The sequence below is a fragment of the Schistocerca americana genome, chromosome 4 (assembly GCF_021461395.2).
Source record: "Schistocerca americana isolate TAMUIC-IGC-003095 chromosome 4, iqSchAmer2.1, whole genome shotgun sequence".
NCBI classification, from domain to species: domain Eukaryota; kingdom Metazoa; phylum Arthropoda; class Insecta; order Orthoptera; family Acrididae; genus Schistocerca; species Schistocerca americana.
In genome coordinates, this window is record NC_060122.1 from 199,177,232 (window position 1) to 199,203,081 (window position 25,850).

General features: G+C 41.9%; 1 protein-coding gene across 1 annotated transcript in view; it reads left to right on the forward strand.

The window, feature by feature from the left end:
* Window positions 1-13,094, forward strand: part of LOC124612670 (dnaJ homolog subfamily C member 17) — a 44,843-nt gene extending 31,749 nt beyond the window's left edge. Inside the window, exon 7 of the mRNA XM_047140995.1 lies at window positions 12,490-13,094. Within this exon, the coding sequence (XP_046996951.1) occupies window positions 12,490-12,615 (126 nt within the window). The 3' untranslated portion in view covers window positions 12,616-13,094. The remainder of the gene's footprint in view (window positions 1-12,489) is intronic.
* The last annotated feature ends 12,756 nt before the right edge of the window (window positions 13,095-25,850 follow it).

Sequence of the window (25,850 nt, forward strand, 5' to 3'; positions counted from 1 at the left end):
TCTGGGAAGTCCATATAATATGGTAGATGCTGAGCCATGAGGTCAACTTTGAAGTTACCTGTTCAAAAACAAAACAGTTTTAACTTTTTGTGTATCAACTACATCCTTTATTTCTCAATCTAAAATGGTTATGGTGACAAATTTGTAATTTATATATCACAAAAGAGAATATTAGCACTAAACTGAACTCAGTAGCCTTTCTGGGTTTTAATAACTCATTGATTTGATAAATTTCTTACTACAAGAATGACCTTTAACTCTTGTTCATTAATGAACAACAGGTAATGTTCAACTAATTAGAATAAATTCGTAGTTACGTATCATAAGTCTTAGACTATGGTCATAAAAGGAGGACTAGTTCTACAGTGGTTGTCAGCAAGCCTTTGGGCACAGTTCAGCAAGACCCCAAACAACAGTGTGACATTCGTATTTTTATTGATACAATCAGCACCTTTTTCTGGTTGCATGTTTCTGTCCTCTCCAGTCCAGAAGACTCTTGAAATAAAATTCATCATCATTCTTATTCTCAGCTTAAAATGACATCTGTATCCTGTGCAGGCCTATTCATCTCTGAATAAATGAAGCGCATTACATGCATTTGAACCTGGTTACTGTATTCAGGTGTATTGAAAGCGGCTTTGAGACAAGAAAGTGGCTTTGAGACAAGAAAGGCCTGCCAAAATGTATAGAACAACTAATGATTACCATCTTACATTACTGATTCAAGATCTCCTTCAAAATGTAAGGGTCTTTTTTGTAGAATTTCAACATCACCAGAGTCAAATAAGGATCCAAAAGTATGGGTTACATGGGATAGTGTTTTATTTTCTCTTAGTTAAACCATGATCAACCGTTGCCTAATAACACACAAAGTTCCATCTATGGTGCTGATCTCACCCTCTCTTACTAGAATAAGACCTTCAAACAGGTGGTACCAAATCTTAACACTGCTTTGGAGGAATTACATAAATACTACCTTAAGAACCATTTAAAACCAAGTCCCAGGGAAACTCAAATGTGCACATTCCATTTGATGAACAGACAGGCCCTTGGGAAACTTCAGAGTAATTTGGAAAAGAGTGCAGCTGGAACACAGTTTCCAGTCTAACTATCTTGGGGTTACTATTGACTCTGTGTTGACTTACAGGCAGCACTGTTTGAATGTGAAACAAAAACTATCTGCAGGAACATCCTAGGATGTAGCAACAAAAATGTTGAAGCTACAGTGTATACTAGTACTACATATAGTGTGTTAACTGAAAGATGGCAGAGTTGTGAGGGGGGAGCGGGGAGAGGAGGAAGCAAGCATTGGCTGGCGAGGGGAGAGGAGCCGCTGGGGAGGGGACAAGGCACGCCTACCAGTTGCAGTGCTGGCACTACAAATTGCGCGTCATGCTTACACGAAAGCAGACGAAAGGCTTGGAAGTAAAACTCGCTTTAAATGTTGTTCGTAAACGAAACTGAAATCGTCATGTACATTAATATATATATGAATGTATGTATGTATGTATGTATGTATGTATGTATGTATGTTTGTCTACTATGTGCTCCCCATGTAGTGAACCGACACCCTTCCTCTGCCAACATTTATTAAACGTTAAATTATTATCGATCCACGATTCATCGAGATAAAATATTTCTCTGCCTGCTTCCCTGAAGTTCTTCATGTCAACAATGAAACAAGATCGCCAGTGCACAATGTCTGGACGTTCTAACAACACATTACTCTTCTTTTCCACATTACACCATATGAATCCCATAGACAAAAGTACTTTTCTCAGCGAGACAATACTCCACTTCCAGCCTATTTTGTCGTGCAAAACTGGAAGCAGTGTTCACAGGCTCGGCACAGTCTTCCGCACTGAATAAAATTCTGCTATCGTGTCGCGAATGACACGCTGGTTGAAATCATCAATCATTACTTCGATTTCTCCACTTCTTTTCCTAAGTTAAAAGAGAGAGAAAGATTTATAAGAAAATGCCTTCTGCACTGCATGTATTTTTTTGAATTTGGAAATGTACTGTAATATTAATGTGTTTCGAAATAATACAGTAACCAGTGGTGTTTCCATACAAAGCAATACAGTAGCAAGGAAAAATGAAATATAAGGTAATTCGGACGAAATAGGGGGCTCCTTCAAAGTGATTGCAAACAAAATATCTGAAATGGAAACTCACCTTTTCTTGCCAGGCATTTGTGGTGATACGCCAGGATAATTCTTGGAAAACTGTTTGAATCTTCCAATGCTACGCATGCTTTGTCCTGTGTATGTAGAAGATTTGTAAATGTGGTGAAGCAATTTTTTCTGCTCCCTTTCCCTTTCGCAGCATTTGATCACACTCAATATAATTTTGCGAGCATCGCTACGTAGTACTGGTTTCCTTCTAACCATAGGCCTACCGAATAGGGGTTGTTGGCGACTCCCGAGATGGGCCAGCAACTGCCCCTTCACTCATTTTGATAATGTTTAGCATAACTGCACAATAAAACCACGCAGAACAGTACAGCGTAAAACAATAACGAAGCAGACGATAATGGCTACCTTGTACAACACAGTCAGCTACGTAATGTTGGCAGCAGTCGAAACTGCATGCCTACTGAAGCCTCTCGACGTTTACCGACTTCTACGAATTCATGACTAGGGAGAGGTCTGCCATCTAAAAGTTTACACACTGTACATAAAAATTGGTGTGTGTGTGTGTGTGTGTGTGTGTGTGTGTGTGTGTGTGTATGTGTGTGTGTGTTCGTGTGTGTGTACGCATGCGCCACATCTCCTTCTAAACCACTGAATCAATTTCAACAGAACTTGGTACAAGTTCCACTTGTTGTGTGGAAAGAAGTGCTGCCAGGGTACAAATCACCTAGCTACCGTTGGGGTAGGGGTGAAAAGGGCTGGTAACACCTGACATCTAACTGTCCTGCAGGATTGACATTTTTGTGTGGGTGGTAATAGAATGCATTCCAGATGGCAGACGTGTGGGCAGGCGTGGCTAAGTAGAGAAGGGAGGAGGAAATGAACAGAGAGAGGGGAAGAGGAGATCGATAGAAGGAGAATGGGGGAACTGTAGGAGTCCAGTGGAAGAAACAGAAGGGAGTTGGGCAAACAGAAAATGAAGAGGGTGTGATTAGGCAAGTGGGTAAGAGTGTGAAGTGGAAAATGGAGAGTGAATGAGGATACAGGTGGAAGTGGGAGCGGGTATATAGAGGTAGGTTGTGAGGAAGGAATAGTTTTGTCAACATGTCTCAGGAACAAAGATCATACCACACGGCTGAATACCACAGATAAATTTAGCATCATCTTTGAAGTCATAATGTGTAAAACAGCAGGCTTGAGACACACACATGTATGTGACATACATAATAAGTAGGCGAAGCCTTAGGTGAAAGGCTAGTATATTATAACAGTGCATGTATGTATGTACCCTGTCCCCTCCTAAACCACTGGATCGATTTCAGTCAAACTTAGTACATATATCACCTATGGTCTGGAAAGAAGCACTGTGAGGGTAACAAACACCTACCTCGCATTTGGATCTGGGTGAAAAAGGGCTGATAGGAATTGGATGGAGAAGGGGGAGGAGGAGGAGATGGATAGAGGGGTGGGGGGGAGCAGGAGATGTACAGAGAGGAGGGGAAGAGGAGACAGACAGAGATTGGTGGGGGAGGAGATGGACAGAGAGAAAGAGAGAGGGGGGGGGGGGGGAGGTAGGTGTAGGAGTCAGGTGGAAGATGGAAAGGGGCAGTGAACAATAGGAGAAAGGAAGAGGGTGTGAGGAGGCAAGTGGATGAAGTATGGTGTGTGGGTAGGTAGAAGAGGGACAGTGTGTGATGAAGCAGGTGGAAAAGGTGAAAGAGAAATAGAAAGGGGAGGTAAATGTGGAGATTATTTTGATAAAACTATTTCTTTTCGTGTAAAAGTAGTGTGGGGTTGAGGCACCTCCAGGGATGGGGATAAGGATGAAAAGGGGAGTAATATGTCCTTTTTTTTTTACTATAAAAATATGAAGTTTTGTTTGTCTCTTACGTGTGCTGTTCAGTGTGTCAACCAGGTTGCGAGAATAAGCACTCCAGTGGCCCACTGTTTTTGTCAGTGTGTCAGGACCAAAAATCATGCCACATGGCTGAAAACCACAGAAAAATCCCCTCTGGAGTTGTATGGTGTAAAACAGCAGAGATTCATACATACATGTGTGAAATATATGTTACGTACACAAATGCAGGTGAAACCATGGGCTAAAATCTAGTGCATTTAAAAAACTGCTAGATAAATATCAGTTGTATTTCTTACCATATGTAAGATCTTCTATGGGAGTGGCTTCTCACATCATGTTATAGCTGAGTCAATAAACAAACTTAGTAATTTTTGTTTCACCTACATATACTTCCATTGAAAGTCTGATAATGTACTTTCCATTTTGAAAACAAGCCCTTGTCCATTTAACACTTTGACTACCTCATGCTTAGTGATGGATGTTTCACGGCCAGGGCAGGCACATGGCTTTAGGCTCTGCTGCAGCTATCACCAGCCACAGGATTTGAGGCATGTGAGTCTGTTGTGGTCACAGGTGACTACAACAAAGCCTAATGCCTTTGCCTGGCCTGGCATCAGGTGTACTGGTCCACTGTAGGTGCCGACAGCCCTGTGGAGCTTAATGTGCTAAACATTGTCTGGGGTGTTTTTGGGAGTGTTCCGCATTTTCCATAGCTGATGTAAGAACTGTCTCACCACTGTTTTTAGTTTCTTTTTTCCTTTCTTCATTCACCTTCTCCTATCCTTCCTCCACTTCAGCGTTCGAGGCTCCTCTTTTTCTTCTACCTCCCTGGGTACTCCTGAAGGCCAGCCCACACACCTGGCATGTAACAGGTGACAGGGTAACGCATAATTCCCAACCCTAGGTCGACAAGTATGGTTCACAAGTACCCCCTGGTACAGGCCAGGCCCTCAGAGGGGTGATTGCCTGAGCTGCTATCTCCCCAAATTGCCAGTTGGACCCTCTGTCAGATTTTCGGGAGGTGTGAACAATCACCTAAGGCGGGTGCCCCCCCCCCCCCCCACCCCCCCACCCACTCCCCGCGCCAGTTGAAAGGAGTGCACCATTGGATATGCTGGCAGTCATGGGGGATTTTCTTGCAGTGAGCCAGTGAGTGGCTGGAAGACTTCTTAAGTAGTAGAACCCAGTACGTTGTCCTCGATGGTGAGTGTTCATCGGAGGTGATGGTATCATCTGCAATGCCCCAGGGAAGTGTGGTAGGTCCGCTGTTGTTTTATATGTACATAAATGATCTTTTGGATAGGGTGAATAGCAATGTGCGGCTGTTTGCTGATGATGCTGTGGTGCATGGGAAGGTGTCGTCGTTGAGTGACTGTAGGAGGATACAAGATGACTTAGACAGAATTTGTGATTGGTATAAAGAATGGCAGCTAACTCTAAATATAGATAAATGTTAATTAATGCAGATGAATAGGAAAAAGAATCCTGTAATGTTTGAATACTCCATTAGTAGTGTAGCGCTTGACACAGTCACGTCGATTAAATATTTGGGCGTTACATTGCAGAGCGATATGAAGTGGGACGAGCATGTAATGGCAGTTGTGGGGAAGGCGGATAGTTGTCTTCGGTTCATTGGTAGAATTTTGCGAAGATGTGGTTCATCTGTAAAGGAGACCGCTTATAAAGCACTAGTACGACCTATTCTTGAGTACTGCTTAAGCATTTGGGATCCCTATCAGGTCAGATTGAGGGAGGACATAGAAGCTGTTCAGAGGTGGGCTGCTAAATATGTTACTGGTAGGTTTGATCATCATGCAAGTGTTACGGAAATGCTTCAGGAACTCGGGTGGGAGTCTCTGGAGGAAAGGAGGCGTTCTTTTCGTGAATCGCAACTGAGGAAATTTAGAGAACCAGCATTTGAGGCTGACTGCAGTACAACTTTACTGCCGCCAACTTACATTTCGCGGAAAGACCACAAAGATAAGATAAGAGAGATTAGGGCTCGTACAGAGGCATATAGGCAGTCATTTTTCCCTTGTTCTGTTTGGGAGTGGAACAGGGAGAGAAGATGCTAGTTGTGGTACGAGGTACCTTCCACCAAGCACCGTATGGTGGATTGTGGAGTATGTATGTAGATGTAGATCGTCTTTGCAGTCCTCATTCACCAGACGTAAAAGGAATGAAACTCCCTATTCAAAGACCCTCCCGGTTGCACCACTGTTCCTCATGATTTCATACTGAAGTTGGTCTGTCCTTTGCAACGGTAAATCTGTTTCTGATTCAGGAAAGTGTTGATGCAATTGCTGGCCCTGTGAAATCCTGCTCTCATTTGCACAATGAAACTTTGCTTTTGTAGACTACTTCTGATTCTCAAGCACAACTGCTTGCAGCTTCGTTCCTCCATAGCTGTCCTGTTCGTGTTGAGGCCCATAGAATTCTGAATTCTTCCCGTGGTGTTATTTACACTATGTTGCTCATTGGTCCGACCAAAGCAGAAATCCAAATGTACCTCTCTCTTCAGGGTGTCTTTGCCGCCCATCCAGTGAAGAAAACGGTAGTTGCATCCTTAGTGCCCACACACTTTTCTCACCTTTGATAGAGGAGTGCTTCCGTCCAAGATCAAAGCAGACTATGAAGTTATCACAGTCCAACTGTACATTTTGAACCCTATCTACTGCTACTAGTGTCATCGTTTCAACCACACTCAAATGTCTTCTCGACATGTGGCCAAATGTGTAACTTATGGTAGGGGTGTGCACAAGGGCGATTGTCCGCCTCCTCCTCCGTACTGTATCAACTGCAATGGCGACCATGCTGCCTCCTCTCAAGATTGTCCCATGTATGTTGATGAGCAGGCTGTCCAGGAGTAAAGGAAAAGGAAAAAGTGTCTTACCCGATCACTCCCAAGTTATTAGCTACTCGGAAACCTTGCGTTCTACTGTCTGGCACTTACAGTACTGTTCTTGTGACACTTTGCTCTATGAAGGACATGGCCATGCAGACATGTAACCTCAAATTCAGCACTGAGGTTGTGAAATTGCCCAGTGTCATAGTAGCATTGCTGTCTTCCTGTCCAGCCGTGCACCAAACCCAGCAAACATTCACCTCCCAGGGCGAAGTCACCAGCTACACAACTGGCAGGCTGGGAAGGACAGAAAGAATACTCCTGTGAAGACTTCCTCCATCCATTCACCCAACAAACATCTGAGACTTCCTATGCCAACCAGAAAGGCTCCAAGAAGTCATACAAAGGCAAACGGTCTTCTACTTCGCCAACACGGAGGTCCTCTTTTAGGGTGTCACCACACGATACCTTCGCCCACCAACCTCCGTGTTACCAGTGCACACCGGCAACCATTTTTCTGCCCTGGACTCCACAGATTGACAGAGGGAGAGTGCCAATGCCTCTGTGGATCTCATGGAGCAGGATCCTCAAGTCTCTGCACCCTGCAGCAGACAGTCTTTGAAGGCTGGCATGCGGCAGTTGCTGAGGTGATCCCCCTTCATTTTTTCCCTCCTCCCCTTTCCTTGTTATGACTGTCCTTCAATGGAATGTTCATGGCCTTCGATCAAACAAAGAGGCTTTATGGCTGCTCTTAAATCCCAACATCTGCTTGTTCTTTGCCTCCAGGAAACAAAATTGTGTCCTCACAATCTCTTTGAGCTCTTGCATTTCTTCCCAGTCTGTTCTGATCTTCCTCTTGAGAATGGTATTCCATCTCATTGGGAAGTCATGCTGCTCATACAGGATGACATTCATAGTCAACCCACTTCCCTGACTACCCACCTTCAAGCTATTGCACTTCGCCTTTTCCTTCCTCACCTGAACTTTTCCCATTGTACCGTTTACATCCATCTGTCATTCGATGTCACCATGGCAGACTTTCTTCAGCTTATTGGGCAGCCACCTGACCCATTTCTGCTGCTTGGTGATTTTAATGTGCACCATCCCCATTGAGGTTCTCCCAGAACGTGTCCAAGCAATGCCCTCTTGGCTGACCTTCTGAATCATCTTAACCTTCTCTACCTTAACACAGTAGCACCCACATTCCTTTCAGACTCCTCGCACACCTATTCCTATTTGGACCTATCCCGCACTGCCCAGCTTGCCCATCATCTTGGGTGGCCTGTTCTCTGCGACACATACTCGATCGACAATTTCCCAGGTGCTATCCATTTGCTGGCTCCTAAACCACCTACGTGGACACCCAAATGGCAGCTTACTAAGGCTGACTGGAGTCCTTACTCCTCCCTGATGACCTTCGACAAACAACATTTTCCCAGTTGTGATGACCAGATGGAGTATCTTATAAGCACTATGTTTACTGCCACAAAATGTTCCATTCCTCACACTTCCTCTGTACCGTGCCGTGTCCCAGTCCCTAGGTGGACTGAGGCATGCCATGAGGCAATTCACATGCAGAGACATGCTCTCCCGTGTTTTTAATCGTCATCCTATGATGGCAAACTGCATTCATTATAAACAGCTGTGTGCACAGTGTCATCATGTTTTCGGTATGGCAAAAGAAGCCATCTGGATTTAATTCACAAGGTCTTCTAACAGTTCCACTCCCTCTTCCGGCATGTGGGCCAAACTCTGGCAGGTCCCTGGGACTAATATCTATTCGCCAATTTCCAGCCTGACAGTAGCAGACAATGGCATAATGGACCCTATTGCTATCTCCAACACCTTGGGCTGCAATTTTGTGGACATTTCGAGCTCCTCCCACTATCACCCTGCCTCCCTTCATTAGAAGTGAGCGGAGGAGGCTCAGGTGATGCCCTCCTCTTCTCAGAATCAAGAGTGCTGCAATGCCACCTTTACTATGAGATAGCTAAATCATGCTAGCTAAATCATTCTCTCACTTCATCCTGATTCTCCGCCCCAGGCCAGACGATGTTCACATTCAGATGTTGCAACACCTTTCTCTTGCAGGCAAACACTTTCTGCTTCATACATATAAGCACATTGAGGCAGAGGGCACATTTCCCAGACGCTGACATGAAGCCAATGTCATACACATACCTAAGCACAGTAAGAACAAACACCTTCCACTTCTCTCACCACCTGTGTTTTTGCAAGGTGATGGATCGTATGATTCATGCCCACCTGCTATTGTAGCTCAAGTCACGCAATTTACTAACCACTACACAGTGTGGATTTGACTGTGCCTTTCTGCTGTTGACCATCTCGTCACTTTATCCACCCGTGTCCTGAGTGGTTTTCTGTGGAAATCCCAGGCTGTGGCCGTGTTTTGATTTGGAGAAAGCATATGACACCTGCTGGAGGACTGATATCCTCCATTCTCTCTACACGTGGGGCATCTGTGGCCGCCTGCCCCATTCCTTCAGGAATTTTTAAAAGATTGAGTTTTCAAGGTACATGTGGGTTCTGCCTTGTCGGACACCTTTATACAGGAAAATGGTGTCCCTTAGGGTTCCATCCTGAGCATCAACCTCTTTTGCTATCACCGTGAACCCTATCATGGCATGTCTCCTGTTGGGTATCTTCAGCTCTCTTTTCATTGACGATTTTCCCATTTATAGTTCTCCATGGACTTGTCTCATTGAGCAGCATCTTCAGCAATGTCTTGCCCACTCATGGAGCATCAACAGTGGCTTTTGTTTTTCCACTGACAAAACCATTTGTATGAATTTCTGGCGGCGCAACTGCTTTCTTCCATCATGTTGGGCCTGTTACTCTTCTGTTCATTGAAACTATGAAATTCCTGGGACTCATGTTCGATAGGAAACTTTCTTGGTCTTCCCACATGTCTTACCGGGTAGCCTGCCGTATGTGGTTCCTCAATGTCCTATGTGTCCTCAGTGGTACTTCCTGGGGAGTAGATTGTACTACCCTCCTCCGTTTGTACTGGTCCCTTGTCTGCTCCAAACTAGACTATGGGTGTTTCATTTACGCATCTGCACATCCGTCCCTCTTACGCCATCTTAGTACATCCACCATCGTGGCATTTGTTTGGCCACTGGCACCTTTTACACTAGCCCGGTTGAGAGCTTGTATGTGAAGCTGCCAAACTACTACCATGACTTTCTCCTCAGCAGATATGCATGCCGTTTGTCTGCCATGCATGACCACCCATCCTATGCCTTCCTAAATCACCACTATGGGGCGTGTCCCTCTTCTCTTTACCTCCTGGAGTTCGCTTTCAGTTCTTGCTCCACAATCTTAATTTCCCAGTGGATGTGAGCCCTTCACCACCTTGGTTTCATGCAGTGGCCCATGTTCACCTTGGCCTTCATTCACTTTCTAAGGACACTACTCCCACTCCGCTCTGTTGCCTTCAGTTTCACAACCTTCACATGGAACTTCACGATAGTACCTTTATGTACTCTGATGGCACTCTGACTGACCAAGGTGTCAGGTGTACATTCGTCATTGGCACCAACATTTTTCGGTTTTCGTATTTTATAGACCTTGTTCCACATCCCTGTTTTTAGCTGTCTTCTCTTCCATCGTTTGGGATTAACATGTAGTCATTTTTAACTCCTGTCTTTGTCTTCGTGTTCTACAGGTCTGGCATGGGTGCATATGACCCTAATTGTTTTTGCGCCCTAAAATAAAACAAAACAAGATATAGGGTCACCTACATTATAACCAAATACTGGACACTTCTCTCACCTTCTCGTTCTGTCATCATATTTCTTTTAGCAAAGTTTATCCTACTTTATCTTTTCCTCCAGCTCTCAGGATCCTCATACACCTACATTTTTATTTGGCTATTCATCCAAATTCAGGAGTTGTTCCCCAATCAATCCCTCTCCTATTTCTTCGTTGATTTATTTCAGTCATTGCATGATAAAGCCTGTTTAGCACCATTTTGAATTCCATTACTTTTTCCTCTCAAATAGACTTCCTTCCTGAGCAACAAGGACATTTTGAGATAAGAGAAAAAAATCAGACTTCATTACCCTTCAGACTTTTAGTTTTACACTGGTCATTTACTTAGTCATTATATTAATTACAAAATATCAACATGGAGTCTCCTGCACTGACTGGATACCCAGCAAAATGGTGATGTCTTCATGTATCCAAGAAACTTTAGTCTCAGTCATACCAAAGGACAGTGCCTGGAAAATAGGAAGGAGACAAGCTGCAATCTGAAGACATAGACGATGGAAATCTTTTGAGAGAAAACTCGATTATATTGGGCTCTCTTTTTCATGCAGTGCCAAGCTTGTCCAGATCCTTTTTTTTTTTTTTTTTGTAACAAGATTTTAATAAAATGGTCTAATAATTTTTGGTACAGGGTAATGCTGCTGACATCAGTATAAAAATGCATAAGAAAATCAATTATCTTGTTCTCATACCACATAATTTCTCTAATTTGTAGATGCAAAATGCAAACATCACTATAAAATGTGTAAGAAACTCAATACTCGTGCTCTCAAACCACAGTAATTTCTCTAACTTTGAGATGTGAGATGCAAGCTCCTCTCTTAAAACATGAATGACACAAATCTGAAATCTGTACTTAGCATGTAGACTATAGAGAGTTTGATGAGATTTCAGAATTACTGCCGGATCTTCAGTGACTTAACTATTAAAGCTTCATCCTTTCATATGGATGACAACCAAATTGTCATTTAATGGCAGAGGGCAGACAAATTAATTGCTGGATAAATTGCTCTTCATTAAATGTGTAGCTTCAGTAGTGGCACATCAGCTCTTGTTGTGCACCATCGCATCTGACTATCATCAGTCACTCGCAACGATAGCCCACTAGATTCTTCCCATATTTCACCTCTTTTGCATTCCTCCTTTCTATGCATAGATGACCTGCTGTATCGCTCGCTCTCTCTCTCTCTCTCTCTCTCTCTCTCTCTCTCTCTCTCTCTCTGTGTGTGTGTGTGTGTGTGTGTGTGTGTGTGTGTGTGTGTGTGTGTGCGCGCGCGCTTTAAGATCAGTTTCTAACAGTCCTGCAGAAGAACAAAGACTTCGTAGTTAAACAGATGTTACAGCAGCTCATTCGTCTGGTGGTAGACTTCTAAGGGTAGTAAGGACCATATTATATTCTCTGTCTGTCTCTGAATATGCTCGTTTAATATGCTTTTAAAGGGCAGGGAAGGAAGCACACATGCTTACTTCCCAATCCAGAGTACAAACCAAATGCGACCAGCTTGTTGAATATTATGCTGTCTGCTTATTTGTGTGTTGGACATTATTATTTCTGGTACTCTTTCAAACTGTTTGTCTTTTACCACATTCTCAAAATAGCCTCGAAAAATAAAAATATGTATACTCCAATTATTACCATTAAATATTAACAGTGCTTGTACTATGTTATTTGTAATCTTTGTGGTAAACTGTTGTAAGTATTGAAATTTATAACAGAATCGCATCCAGTTTTTTAGTGTAAAATATTTCTGTTTACAATTTGTTACTGTTTCAATTTGGCAGTTTGATGATGGATTTGCTGTCTTTGTTCCATTCTCTTATAGTTGATTATTTACATAATTTAACACATCTTCTTTCAGAGCCACATGAAAGTCACTGGCTCAGACTTTGAAAGCTTGGTGCTCCGCAAAATGAAACAAGCCGAAGAAAGAAAGAAACTTGCTGAGAAAATGCAAAAAGAAGAACTGGATAATGAGGATGTATGATACAATGTCGTGCGTGAAGTTTACCTCAGAATTCCATAAAATATATACTACTGTATGTTTTATGGATCAGAGCGGAAAAACTGTAATTAGATAAAAAGTTAATACTCACTAAGTATATAAATTGACAGTAGTTATAACAGTGCCAAAACATAAGAAGTAAATATATGATGTTCTGCACCAATGATTCCTTCTTTGGAAACTGGAAGAGGAAAAAACGGAAAACAGGCAATTTTTCGTCTTGTCTCTCTCACCACGGGTGTTAAATACCAACCTTTTTACCACTCATACATTATTTTTACCCTTTATCTTATGTTTATCTTCTGGTGAAAGAACATTTGGTCTTAAAAGCTGAGAATTCTCATTTAGCATATCATTGTGAACAATGCCTTAATTTTGTCATTTAGTGGGTATAACTATTTTATCTATCTTAGCTAGTGTATATATTTTGTAATTTGTACAGATGTGACTCTATATTTCAATATTTAATGCTGAATAAATAATACTTGGTTTGTATTTCGTTTGCTTATTTTTTTACAGTTTTCAGGCTTTGATCAGTTCCAACTAATTTTTCATTAAAACAAATTACTGAAACACCACATTTCAAACAAAAATTATTAAAGCACAATATGCTGTCACATATTCAAGAAATTTGTATAGGTTTCTACCATCATATATATATTTTACATCCAGTATGTAACTGCTGAGCAAAGTGGTGCAGTGGTTAAGACTCTGAATCAACATTTGTGGGGAGTTAACTCAAGTTCTTATGAGACCACTCGTGTTATTTTGCCCACTGTTTCCTTCAATCTCTTCAGATAAATGCTGAAATAGTCCCCCAAAAATTTCAGTGGCTAATTTCCTTCCTCATCTGTGACAAAATGGGATAATTCTCCATTAAGAATAAACTCATTGTCAATAACATGTTAAACCTTGAAGAAAATATGCAATTCCAAAATTCTTATTTAATCTCTATAATTTATAAGGAAAAAAATTAATCCTATCATTACTTTTCTCAATTTATTGCAATATAATTACAACAGAACGAAACAGTCTTCATTGACGTTAAAAAAGAAGTATATGTATGTAGTAGAAGAGCTTTTACAAGTAACCCTTATTCTTGCTGTTTCTTTCCTTTACATTCTAAATTGATCAAGGTGTTCAGGCTTCCCAGAACATTTCCATTTCTTCTACTGTTTTGTTCTTTCTGTAACTGCTTCTTCACATATTTCATTCCACCAGACTTTTTTCTTCATTTTTGTTGTTCCAAATACATTTTTCTCTGCCCTGTTGATTTTTTTCGATATTTCTTCTCATTTCCCTGATTGAGTTACTTAATTTCTATCTGAAATTTTTTTATTAGCTCTTTGTTGATGTTGAGCCTGTTTGTATTATATTTAATTGATTTTTGCTGTCTCTTTTGTTTTTTATTGGGGAGAAGTTTCAGTCTAATTTTAGTCAGGTAATGATCAGATTCAAATTCCCTATTTCTTGCTACTTTAAAATTGCATTTAGAAATAGTGACGTGATCTAACTGGAACTCCCCTAGCGTTGGATTCAGATAAATCCATGTGTTTGCCTTTCTTGGTAATTTTTTGAAGAAGATTGACATTACCTTCAACTGAAATGTTCTACAAGACTGATTAGTCTTGAGACATTTTTGTTTGTTCTTTAATGGGCTGGATAACATCCTACTATTTTTCGAAATGATTTTTCCCTCCCTGTATGTGCATTTATTCTCAAATCAGAAACGTACAAATTTACAGTAGCCATACACATCAATAAATATGTATATAATAGAGGGAAACATTCTACGTGGGAAAAATATATCTAAAAACAAAGATGATGTGACTTACCAAACGAAAGTGCTGGCAGGTCGATAGACACACAAACATACACACAAAATTCAAGCTTTCGCAACCAATGGTTGCTTCATCAGGAAAGAGGGAAGGCGAGGGAAAGACGAAAGGATGTTGGTTTTAAGGGAGAGGGTAAGGAGTCATTCCAATCCCGGGAGCAGAAAGACTTACCTTAGGGGGAAAAAAGGACAGATATACACTCGCGCACACACACACACACACACACACACACATACACAGACACAAGCAGACATTTGTAAAGGCAAAGAGTTTGGGCAGAGATGTCAGTCGAGGCGGAAGTACAGAGGCAAGGATGTTGAAAGACAGGTGAGGTATGAGTGGCAGCAAATTGAAATTAGAAATTAGCGGAGATTGAGGCCTGGCAGATAACGAGAAGAGAGGATATACTGAAGGGCTAGTTCCCATCTCCGGAGTTCTGACAGGTTGGTGTTAGTGGGAAGTATCCAGATAACCTGGATGGTGTAACACTGTGCCAAGATGTGCTGGCTGTGCACCAAGGTATGTTTAGCCACAGGGTGATCCTCATTACTAACAAACACTGTCTGCCTGTGTCCATTCATGCGAATGGACAGTTTGTTGCTGGTCATTCCCACATAGAAAGCTTCACAGTGTAGCCAGGTCAGTTGGTAAATCACGTGGGTGTTTTCACACGTGGCTCTGCCTTTGATCGTGTACACCTTCCGGGTTACAGGACTGGAGTAGGTGGTGGTGGGAGGGTGCATGGGACAGGTTTTACACCGGGGGCGGTTACAAGGGTAGGAGCCAGAGGGTAGGTAAGGTGGTTTGGGTATTTCATAGGGATGAACTAAGACTTTACTAAGGTTAGGTGGACGGCGGAAAGACACTTGGTGGAGTGGGGAGGATTTCATGAAGGATGGATCTCATTTCAGGGCAGGATTTGAGGAAGTTGTATCCCTGCTGGAGAGCCACATTCAGAATCTGATCCAGTCCCGGAAAGTATCCTGTCACAAGTGGGGCACTTTTGGGGTTCTTCTGTGGGAGGTTCTGGGTTTGAAGAGATGAGGAAGTGGCTCTGGTTATTTGCTTCTGTACCAGGTCGGGAGGGTGGTTGCGGGATGCGAAAGCTGTTTTCAGGTTTTTGGTGTAATGGTTCAGGGATTCCGGACTGGAGCAGATTCGTTTGCCACGAAGACCTAGGCTGTAGGGAAGGGACCGTTTGATGTGGAATGGGTGGCAGCTGTCATAATGGAGGTACTGTTGCTTGTTGGTGGGTTTGATGTGGACGGACGTGTGAAGCTGGCCATTGGACAGGTGGAGGTCAACGTCAAGGAAAGTGGCATGGGATTTGGAGTAGGACCAGGTGAATCTGATGGAACCAAAGGAGTTGAGGTTGGAGAGGAAATTCTGGAGTTCTTCTTCACTGTGAGTCCAGATCATGAAAATGTCATCAATAAATCTATACCAAACTTTGGGTTGGCAGGCCTGGGTAACCAAGAAGCCTTCGTCTAAGCGACCCATGAATAGGTTGGCGTACGAGGGGGCCATCCTGGTGCCCATTGCTGTTCCCTTTAATTGTTGGTATGTCTGGCCTTCGAAAGTGAAGAAGTTGTGGGTCAGGATGAAGCTGGCTAAGGTAATGAGGAAAGAGGTTTTTGGTAGGGTGGCAGGTGATCGGCGTGAAAGGAAGTGCTCCATCGCAGCGAGGCCCTGGACGTGCGGAATATTTGTGTATAAGGAAGTGGTATCAATGGTTACAAGGATGGTTTCCGGGGGTAACAGACTGGGTAGGGATTCCAGGCGCTCGAGAAAGTGGTTGGTGTCTTTGATGAAGGATGGGAGACTGCATGTAATGGGTTGAAGGTGTTGATCTACGTAGGCAGAGATACGTTCTTTGGGGGCTTGGTAGCCAGCTGCAATGGGACAGCCGGGATTATTGGGTTTGTGAATTTTAGGAAGAAGGTAGGGGTGCATGGTGTTGGTGGGGTCAGGAGGTTGATGGAGTCAGGTGAAAGGTTTTGTAGGGGGCCTAAGGTTCTGAGGATTCCTTGAAGCTCCGCTTGGACATCAGGAATGGGATTGCCTTGGCAAACTTTGTATGTAGTGTTGTCTGAAAGGTGACGCAATCCCTCAGCCACATACTCCCGACGATCAAGTACCACGGTCGTGGAACCCTTGTCCACCGGAAGAATGACGATGGATCGGTCAGCCTTCAGATCACGGATAGCCAGGGCTTCAGCAGTGGTGATGTTGGGAGTAGGATTAAGGTTTTTTAAGAAGGATTGAGAAGCAAGGCCGGAAGTCAGAAATTCCTGGAAAGTTTGGAGAGGGTGATTTTGAGGAAGAGGAGGTGGGTCCCGCTGTGACAGAGGACGGAACTGTTCCAGGCAGGGTTCAATTTGGATAGTGTCTTGGGGAGTTGTATCATTAGGAGTAGGATTAGGATCATTTTTCTTCATGGCAAAGTGATATTTCCAGCAGAGAGTACGGGTGTAGGACAGAAAATCTTTGACAAGGGCTGTTTGGTTGAACCTGGGAGTGGGGCTGAAGGTGAGGCCTTTGGATAGGACAGAGGTTTCGGATTGGGAGAGACGTTTGGAGGAAAGGTTAACTACTGAATTAGGGTGTTGTGGTTCCAGATTGTGTTGATTGGAATTTTGAGGTTTTGGGGGGAGTGGAGCTGGAAGTGGGAGATTGAGTAGATAGGAGAGACTGGGTCTGTGTGCAATGAGAGGAAGTTGAGGTTTGCGGGAAAGGTTGTGAAGGGTGATTGAGTTGCCTTTCTGGAGGTGGGAAACCAGGAGATTGGATAGTTTTTTGAGGTGGAGGGTGGCATGCTGTTCTAATTTGCGGTTGGCCTGTAGGAGGCTGCTCTGAACAGCCGGTGTGGATGTGGGAGAGGAAAGACTGAGGACTTTTATTAAGGATAGGAGTTGACGGTTGTGTTCATTGGCTGAGAGGATGTGTAGGTGAAGGATTAGGTGGGTGAGGGCAATGGATTGTTCAGTTTGGAACTGGTATAGGGACTGATGGAAAGAAGGGTTACAGCCAGAGATGGGAAGTTTAAGTGTGAGGCCTTTGGGGGTAATGCCAAATGTCAGACAAGCCTGAGAAAATAAAACAGGGAGTGTAATCTGGCTAGGGCGAAGGCATGTTTGCGGAGGGAATGTAAATAAAACTTAATGGGGTCGTTGTGGGGATGGTGTGAGGGTGACATGGTATTAGAAGGTGGAAAGTGTAACATAAGACTGAAATGAAAATGAAAATATATGGGGAGAGATAAAGGTGAACTGGAAAGCAACTGGAGATCTGGTGTGAAAAAAGGCGAAAAAGTGTTGGTTATAGCTGGGCTATGTTGATCCTGTGGTGAACTTGGGTTGGTAGACAGCGATGTGCACGAAGGTTAGGTGGTTGTGTTGCTGCAAAAACACGTTAAAGGGTGGAGCAATTCGGGAAAATTTCGAAAAAACTGCGTGTAAATGTTTAAAAGGAGTGGTTTTGTGGTGGCAGATTGTGAAAATGAGTCTAACAATTGTCTGACAAAGAAATAATGACGTTAAAACCTGTGGGAAGCAGCTAAAATAGATCAGTGATGTGGAAAAAACGGAAATGGAAAAAGGCGAAAGTTATTAGAACTAGCTGAAATGGCTGTTTAATAGCTGAAAGGAACTGTTTTTGAACTGGAAACGGTGGATTTTATAGCAGCGGTAGTGTTGAAAGCGGAAAAAATTTTTTTTGTTATGGTTTGTAAGTGGTTTACGTATTATCGAGTATATATAGGTGGGATAAAATTGTATGGTAGATTCGGTAAATAGGAGAAGGTGAATACAAAGTGAAACTACTTGCAAAAACAGAAAGAGAAAATAAGATGACAGGAAAGATTTCGAAATGCAACAGTGACAATAACAAACGTAATTGTTGGGATCAATGTTAACACCACGAAATAGGCAACTACGACTGAAATGGGCATGTGACCGTGTTACCGGACATTGGCACAGTGGCAGAGTGTTGCATGGTCTGATGAGCCCTATACCTTCATCATCATGCCAATTGGAGGACATGAATTCATCTCCTTCCAGAGGCACAGCTCCTTGATCCCTGTACTGGAGAATGAAGATAAGCTGGCAGTGGCTCCATTGTGCTATGAGGAACATTCTCATGGGCAGTCATGGATCCAGTGGAGCTCATGCAAGGCCTCAGAGAGCCAAGGAGTATCATACACAGCGTATCGTACACTGATTGCAGACCATGTACACACCTTCATGATGATGATCGTGTTTCTCAATGGCAGTGACATTTTTCAACAAGATAATGTGCCTTGTCACAAGGCCAAGAGTGTGATGGAGTGGTTCAAGGAAAACAATGGTGAGTTCCAATTGATGTGCTGCCTCCCATCTTGCCAGATCTGAACCCAATCGAACACATCTGGGGTATAATTGAATGTGGCATCATTGCTCTTCACCCCCTTCCTCAGAATTTACAGGAACTGAGTGACTTGTGTGTGAGATGTGGTTCTAACTCCCAGCAATCTACCAAGGCCTCGTTGTTTCCACGCCATGATGCATTGCCATTGTTACCGTGCCAAAGGTGGACATACCAGCTATTAGGTAGGTGGTCATAAGTGTATTAATACCACTCCTAGTAATAAAGTGATTTTAAGTACTTCAGCTTTACAGCACAATTTGTTCTCATGAAATGATCAGGAGATAAATACATTGTAAAGACTACCATAGCAAGAATTTATCATACTTATTTTTCCAGTATTTCAAATGAGCAGCAACGAATTCAGAGTGGGGATGAAAATTGTCATGTACAGTTGTGGCATGATTTCAGTTTCAGATAAAAGCATAGCATCTTTAAGATTTATCAAGTAATGCAGTGTGGACATTTTACTTAAAGATAAAATAAAGCCGTACTGCCTGAATGGCTGGGTGACCCCAGAAAGACAGGTTCAGCAGCTAAATTGGATAGTCTTTCCCTATCCTTCATGCCTGCAGGACCTTTCCCTCATGAAGTATGAGAACCATCTGTGTATCTGTTAGGTGTAGGTGACTGTAATGGGTGTGTATAGTGTGTAGTGTCATGTTCGTGTTGGAGATGATGAGAGAAGGGAGAGAGTGAAACCCAATGCTGGCACATAGCCTAGTCCTATTGATGAGCTCCAAGGGGACCGCTGAACTTAACATTCCCATCTGAGGGACAGATCACTATCAACATTGTCACATGCCCTCATTTAAAATGTTCAAATGTGTATGAATTCCTGAGGGACCAAATGGCTAACTTACCTTAAGAACAATACACTCACCCATGCCCAAGGGAAGACTCGAACCTCCGGCAGGAGAGACCGTGCAATTTGTGACATGGCACCTCAAACCGTGCAGCCGGTGCCCTCATTTAATGAGACACTATGGAGAGGTTTGGTATTTAAACCCGGACATGGGCACAAAGTCTTGACGATCAGAAACTTTATGCCATCACCGCTCCTCCTCCTGCCAGCCAAAGACCAGCAGTGAAAATGTTTTCCACCACCAGGATTCAAACCGGCTTACCTCCAGCACAAGCACCACCACACAAGCTTGCGTTAGCAATCTCAGCCACAGAGACGGTAGTTAACGAAAGGTAATCAGCAACAGGAAACCTGATGGTTGAAGCATGCTGAAATTGTTGAAGAGTTGATAAAACACAATATTTGTTGTATGTGTTCTTAAAGGTTGGCAACTGCAGTAAGAAGCAGAATATGAGTTATCTGAGAGTGTGAATAAAATGTACATCTGAGTCTGTGTTGCACAAAGATGGCAGTAAAATAACCTACGTATTTAAATCAGCATGTATTGTATAATATTCATAATAAAGTAACACACAAAAATAAAAACACAACAGGTTACAGGCCCAGAGCTCTAAAATATTAAAAAAGATAAAACCGAAGTACATGAACATCATAAAAAATATTGAAAATTGTTGTAAGAACAATCAAATCCTGAAAAAAAAACACCTTAAAATGTTTCAGGAAAGTCAATTATATGATATACACATGCTCAAAGGCAGCAGTATTTTCAGCATGTGGGATATCAAAATTAGAATATTACTTATAAGGAAGATCCATGTAATATTGTGGATGGAACTGAATCATTTGAGAAACGTGAAACAGTATAAATAAAGAAGAAATAGCTGAAATGGGACAGCAGTGTGAAATATTAGGACAACTGAAAAAAAGGTAGAGCCACATGGGTTGGGTTGTGAAACTGCCATGGATGTGTATGATAAGCTTACAACAATACACAGAAGAAATTCTTCTTGAAGAATTTGGCACTTGCTTCAAGAATTTTATAGTTTTAAATACAATAAAACAAGAGACATGGCAAGCAATATAAGTGCATTGCAGACTACAGCATTTGAACTGGATTGTCTCATGTCGTACAATGCTCATATCCAAGATATTGTCTACTGTGCCAGATGAATTCAAACATTTTTCTCTAGCATGGGATTCATCACCCAGTGGTGAGAAGATGACAGAAAATTTAATTGCAAGTCTAGTAAGAGAGGAGGAATGATTAAAGGATCACAACATTTAAGGTTCATTAAAAAATAAAAGAAATGATCTAATTTGCAACAGTTGTGGTAGATGTGCACATACTGCAAGAGAATCCAAGAAGCCTAAGAAGAAACAACACTGTTCTATATGCTGTAAAAATAATCACAGAGAAGATGAGTGCTACTTTAAAAATAAAATTCATGAACCAAAAATGAGACCTTTCAAACCCTGTCCTCACTGCAATAGTAAAAACCATATGGAAGAAGACTGTTATTAAGAATGTGGTGGTCAAAATTTTAAGGCTGTAACAATTTTCATAAAATTTTCATATTAAATAAAAATGAAGCACAATATCTTAAACTGGACTTGAGCGTGCAGCATTAGCATATTGAGTAAATGATTACGAGTTACAGCAGGAAGAGTTTAAGGAGATCAGGCATAAATATTTATTCATGGAAATAAATTATCCCTTTGTACTATGTTTATTACAAATTACATTTATTCCTGAGGAAAGGAAATAATAATTTGCCCATTATCAGCAACAATGTTGTCAGGGTCATTACCAGGGTGTTTAAACTGTGATTGCTGTGAGACAAACTGAACTGGCAGGTGGCCTTAGATGAGATGTAGTGCATTTACTGAGCAGTCATCAAGCTGTTATCGGCATGGAGGAAGATGCACTGCCGGCAGTTAGCAACGTCTCATAGGAGCATGAAGAGAGCGAGCGGGGCTTGTAGTGCATATGCAGTGGGCGGTGTGTGACTTTGGCTACTTCTAGTGCTGAATGATCGACTCAGATGCCCATCAGGGAGTAACGCTGCTGCTGTCTCGATTACAAGTGTCCACCCAAGGCAATATCTTTGCATCCTCCAAAGCTATATCACTATGTGTGGCCATACATTCAATTGGCTGGCTCATATTCTTCTTCTGGCCAATCACATTATTGTTCACTATCATTGTCAAACATTTTTATACTACTCACAATTGCGAAATTATCGTGGTAAGAGAGGAGGACCATATACAGACCATATTGCAGCTAGAATTCCTACATCGGATAATCTCCATGACGCCAGTTAAGAAGGGATGTGCTATGTGCTGTCCATTTGTCACCTCCGCCTCCTCCTCTGTTAAAATCTCCTTTCACTTCAGTGCATTTTTCCTCTCTGCAGGAGACCACACACAGCTGCTATAAGGCATTCACTGCAAGCATTGTTTCCCTTAGCAAACTGCATCATTATTCACATCAGCTTCTCTTGTCAGGTAGAGGAACCCAACTGTTCTCTTGTCTGCACACTGCAAACATCTTATCTTCAATTTTAAAATGTGTTTTACTCTGCACTCCTTCCACTCTTCTTGATATTGCAGGTAAATTATCTGGCTGACAATAGCCTGGTTGTCCAAGAAGGGGGTTCATTGGCTACCAGCCTACCACAGAGTCAGGGATGGTGGTGGCTAGGGTGCTATTCTCAGGTCCATTCCAAGAATAAGGACAACACAGATATATCATTTTTCGCATTGCAAGACATCAAAGAAGATCCAGCTAGTGAAGAAAACAAGAAAGAAGACACCCCTGAAGAGAGAGAACATGACTGAGAGGGAAAAGAAAGAAGGTACAGCGTTTATTGCATATGAGCGCAATAAAGAAAAGATTTCAGAAGAAAACAACAACACAGAAGAACTGGTTACAGTTGGTGATAGCACATGTTCAGGATGTGCGTAATGAAGTGTACAAGTAAACAAATGTGAATGATTATGATAGAGTTGTGAAAGTTGTCAAACAAGGTGGATCCATGAAAGTAGGAGCCACAGGAAACTTTATGGATGAAAACTGTATTCTCAAGGATGTTATGTATGTTCTTGTATGGGTAGAAATCTGATGTCTGTGAATGCTATCACAGAAAAATATTGCACAGTTGTGTTTAATAAAAATTCTGTTCAAATTTATAGAGGTATACTGTCCAGTCACATTAATGCAACCACCTGTCAAAATCCTGAATAACCACCTTTTGCAGTGCAGACTGCTGAGATACGCAGGGAGAGAGTCACTGAGGTTCTGGAAGGTACCAACAAGGATGTAGAGCCATGCTGACTCCAGCTGCACTAGATTTCTTGGTTCAGGATCCATGGTACATGCACCCCAATCGAGGTGGTGCAACAGATTATCAATTGGATTCAAATCCAGGGAGTACAGTAAACTCATCCTGGTGCTCTTTGAACCATGCACGTAGACTCCCAAGCTGTTGCATTGTTCTCCTGATAGCTACCACCATGCCAAAGAAAAGTAAACTGCACGGAGGATGGACATGGTTCCCAAGAGTAGATATGTACTTGGGTTGCTCCAGTGTAACTTCCAGAATGACGAAAACATTCCCCAGACCATAACGCTTCCTCCTCCAGCCTGGACCCTTCCAACAACTGTTGCATGCTGTTGCTTTCATACATTCATACCGTACGTACCCGCAACCATTTGTCTGATGGAGCATAAAACTTGATTCATCTGGAAAGGCCACATGTCACCACTCAGTGGATGTCCAGCTGTGGTTCACTGAACAGTGATTGAAGAGCCACCATTGGTAGCCCCCTGGTTTATTTGGGTGGTCAGTTGTACATCTGTTCACCCGTACACATCTCCGCAGCTAGTGTTCACCCTCATCTATTGCCTGTGGTGCACTACAGTTGCATCAGCACAGGTTTTGGGTAGAGCCATTTTGCTATGCACGGTATGCTTTTACCATGGCAACATGTGAACAGTTTACAAACTTAACCGTTTCAGAAATGCTTGCACCTTTGGCCTAAAGCCAATGATAATACCCTTTTGGATCTCAGATAAATAACTCCACTTCCACATTATGACAATGGCTGCTCTGTTTTCCATGACCCCCAAAAGTTTTTACATACTCTCCACTGCTAGTACTGCCACCTGTCACCTGTGAGTGATCACTGCACATGGATGCTGAATAGGCAGTCACATAAATGTGGCTGGACTGCACAAAACACTCATTTTGAAATGATGAAAACAAAGAAATGGATTGTATGAAGTGAGCATTAAACCAGGTATGCAATAACTACCGACAGACAGAGAAAAACAAGAACAGCATTAGAATAATCCAGTCATAAGCTGTACTTCAGTGATCAACAGAATGTACACTGGAGTTCCAAATAGTTTATGCTCAGCAGAATAATTTTTAGAAGCTTGTGTAATACCAAAGCTAAGAGGACGACCATTGTTTTCTGTGAGAGAAAGAGCATTGGACATTATACATACTGATATCTGTGGAGAGGTAGATCCCCCCAACATTTAATGGATGCAGAACTACATGCATGTCTTAAGATGATTTTACTCATTTTTGTGTAATCTATTTCTTAAGATGTAAGTCATAGGTTGCAAGATTCATAAGAAAAAGTGTGTTTGAAAGTGGAAATCAGTTCATTCTGAAAGTAACTAAAATAAGATGATAAAGGTGATGAATACACCAGTCATTAGTGTAAGAATTGTATGATGGAAAAGGAGTTGTGCTAGACTATAATACTGTTTATAGTCCTCAGCTCAACAGGAAAGCAGAGAAACTAAATGTGGCAATGGACAACGGACAACGTAGGAGCTACGATCTTCCATAGCAAACTGAAGAAAGAGCTATGGTAAGAAGCAATGCTCACAGGTAAATATTTCATCAGTAGGAGCTTAACTATCGATCAAAGTGCTAAACTTGCAGAAAAGTGTTTTTAAAGAGTAAATAACCATTTGACTGTGTATTATTATATTTATTTTTTGTACTATCCAGATTTTGTCTTTATGCTGTTATCAAGTACAATGCTAAAGGTTGTTGGACCATTATTAAATCATATTTGTCAATGCGCTCCAAACATACTTTGGACTGCCTTGACAAATATGACTTAATAATGGTCTAACAACATTTATCATTGTACTTGATAACAGCATAAAAGGCAAAATCTGGATAGTATGAAAGATAAATATAATAATACACAGTCAAATGGCAGTTCGCACTTTTTAAAAGTATTGCATGACTGTGGCCCAGTGCCATCGAAAACCTTTTGCAGAAAAATGGTTTAGGAGAAGACCAGATCTGTCATGGCTTAAAACATTTGGATCAAGAGCATTTGCGAAAAATCTAGGCCACTTGATGAAACTCAATGGAAAAATCTATCCATACAATTTTGTTGGTTGTGCTCCAAATGTCTACAGATTGTTTGATAATGAAAGAATATAAGATGTTGAATTTGATTAGTTTGTAACAAAATAAACTGTGTAGAAAAATCTTATTATTGGTGAAGTAACAACAATCAAGGAAAAGAAATTAAGGGTCAAGAAAATTAAAGAGAAGAAAATCAAGAAGGAAGAGGATGCAACGAAGAATTAAGAAACTACAATGTTGGGGATAAAACCAATTTGAAAAAAATCTTTAAAACATTAAGATAGATAAACAACACCCCTTTCATATCGAGAGTATATTCATGGCCCAGATAAAGAAAATTAGATAAAAGTAATAGAAGAAGAAAAGAAATCACTTGAACAGAATGAAGCATGAAAGATGGTGAGTCCAGAGGAGGCAGCAAGGAAAGAGTTCTTGACAAGCAAATGGATCTTTAAAGACAAAGATGATAATGGTTAGGCAATGCTTGTTGTCGAGAGATGGTCAACAAGAAAAGGCTGCTGTTTCCAGGAATTAATCAGCCCGGCAGTGCTGAGTGAGTGACAAAAGTAATGATATTGACAACACTGCTGTGTTGTTCTGCTTATGTAGAATGGTGTGTTCATCCCTTCCAGCTTGGGTGGTGTCTTCTTCGCTGGTGGTCTTTCCTTCACACTGTGGGTGGCCACAGAGCTCTTGAGTGCTGGTCAGCCATAT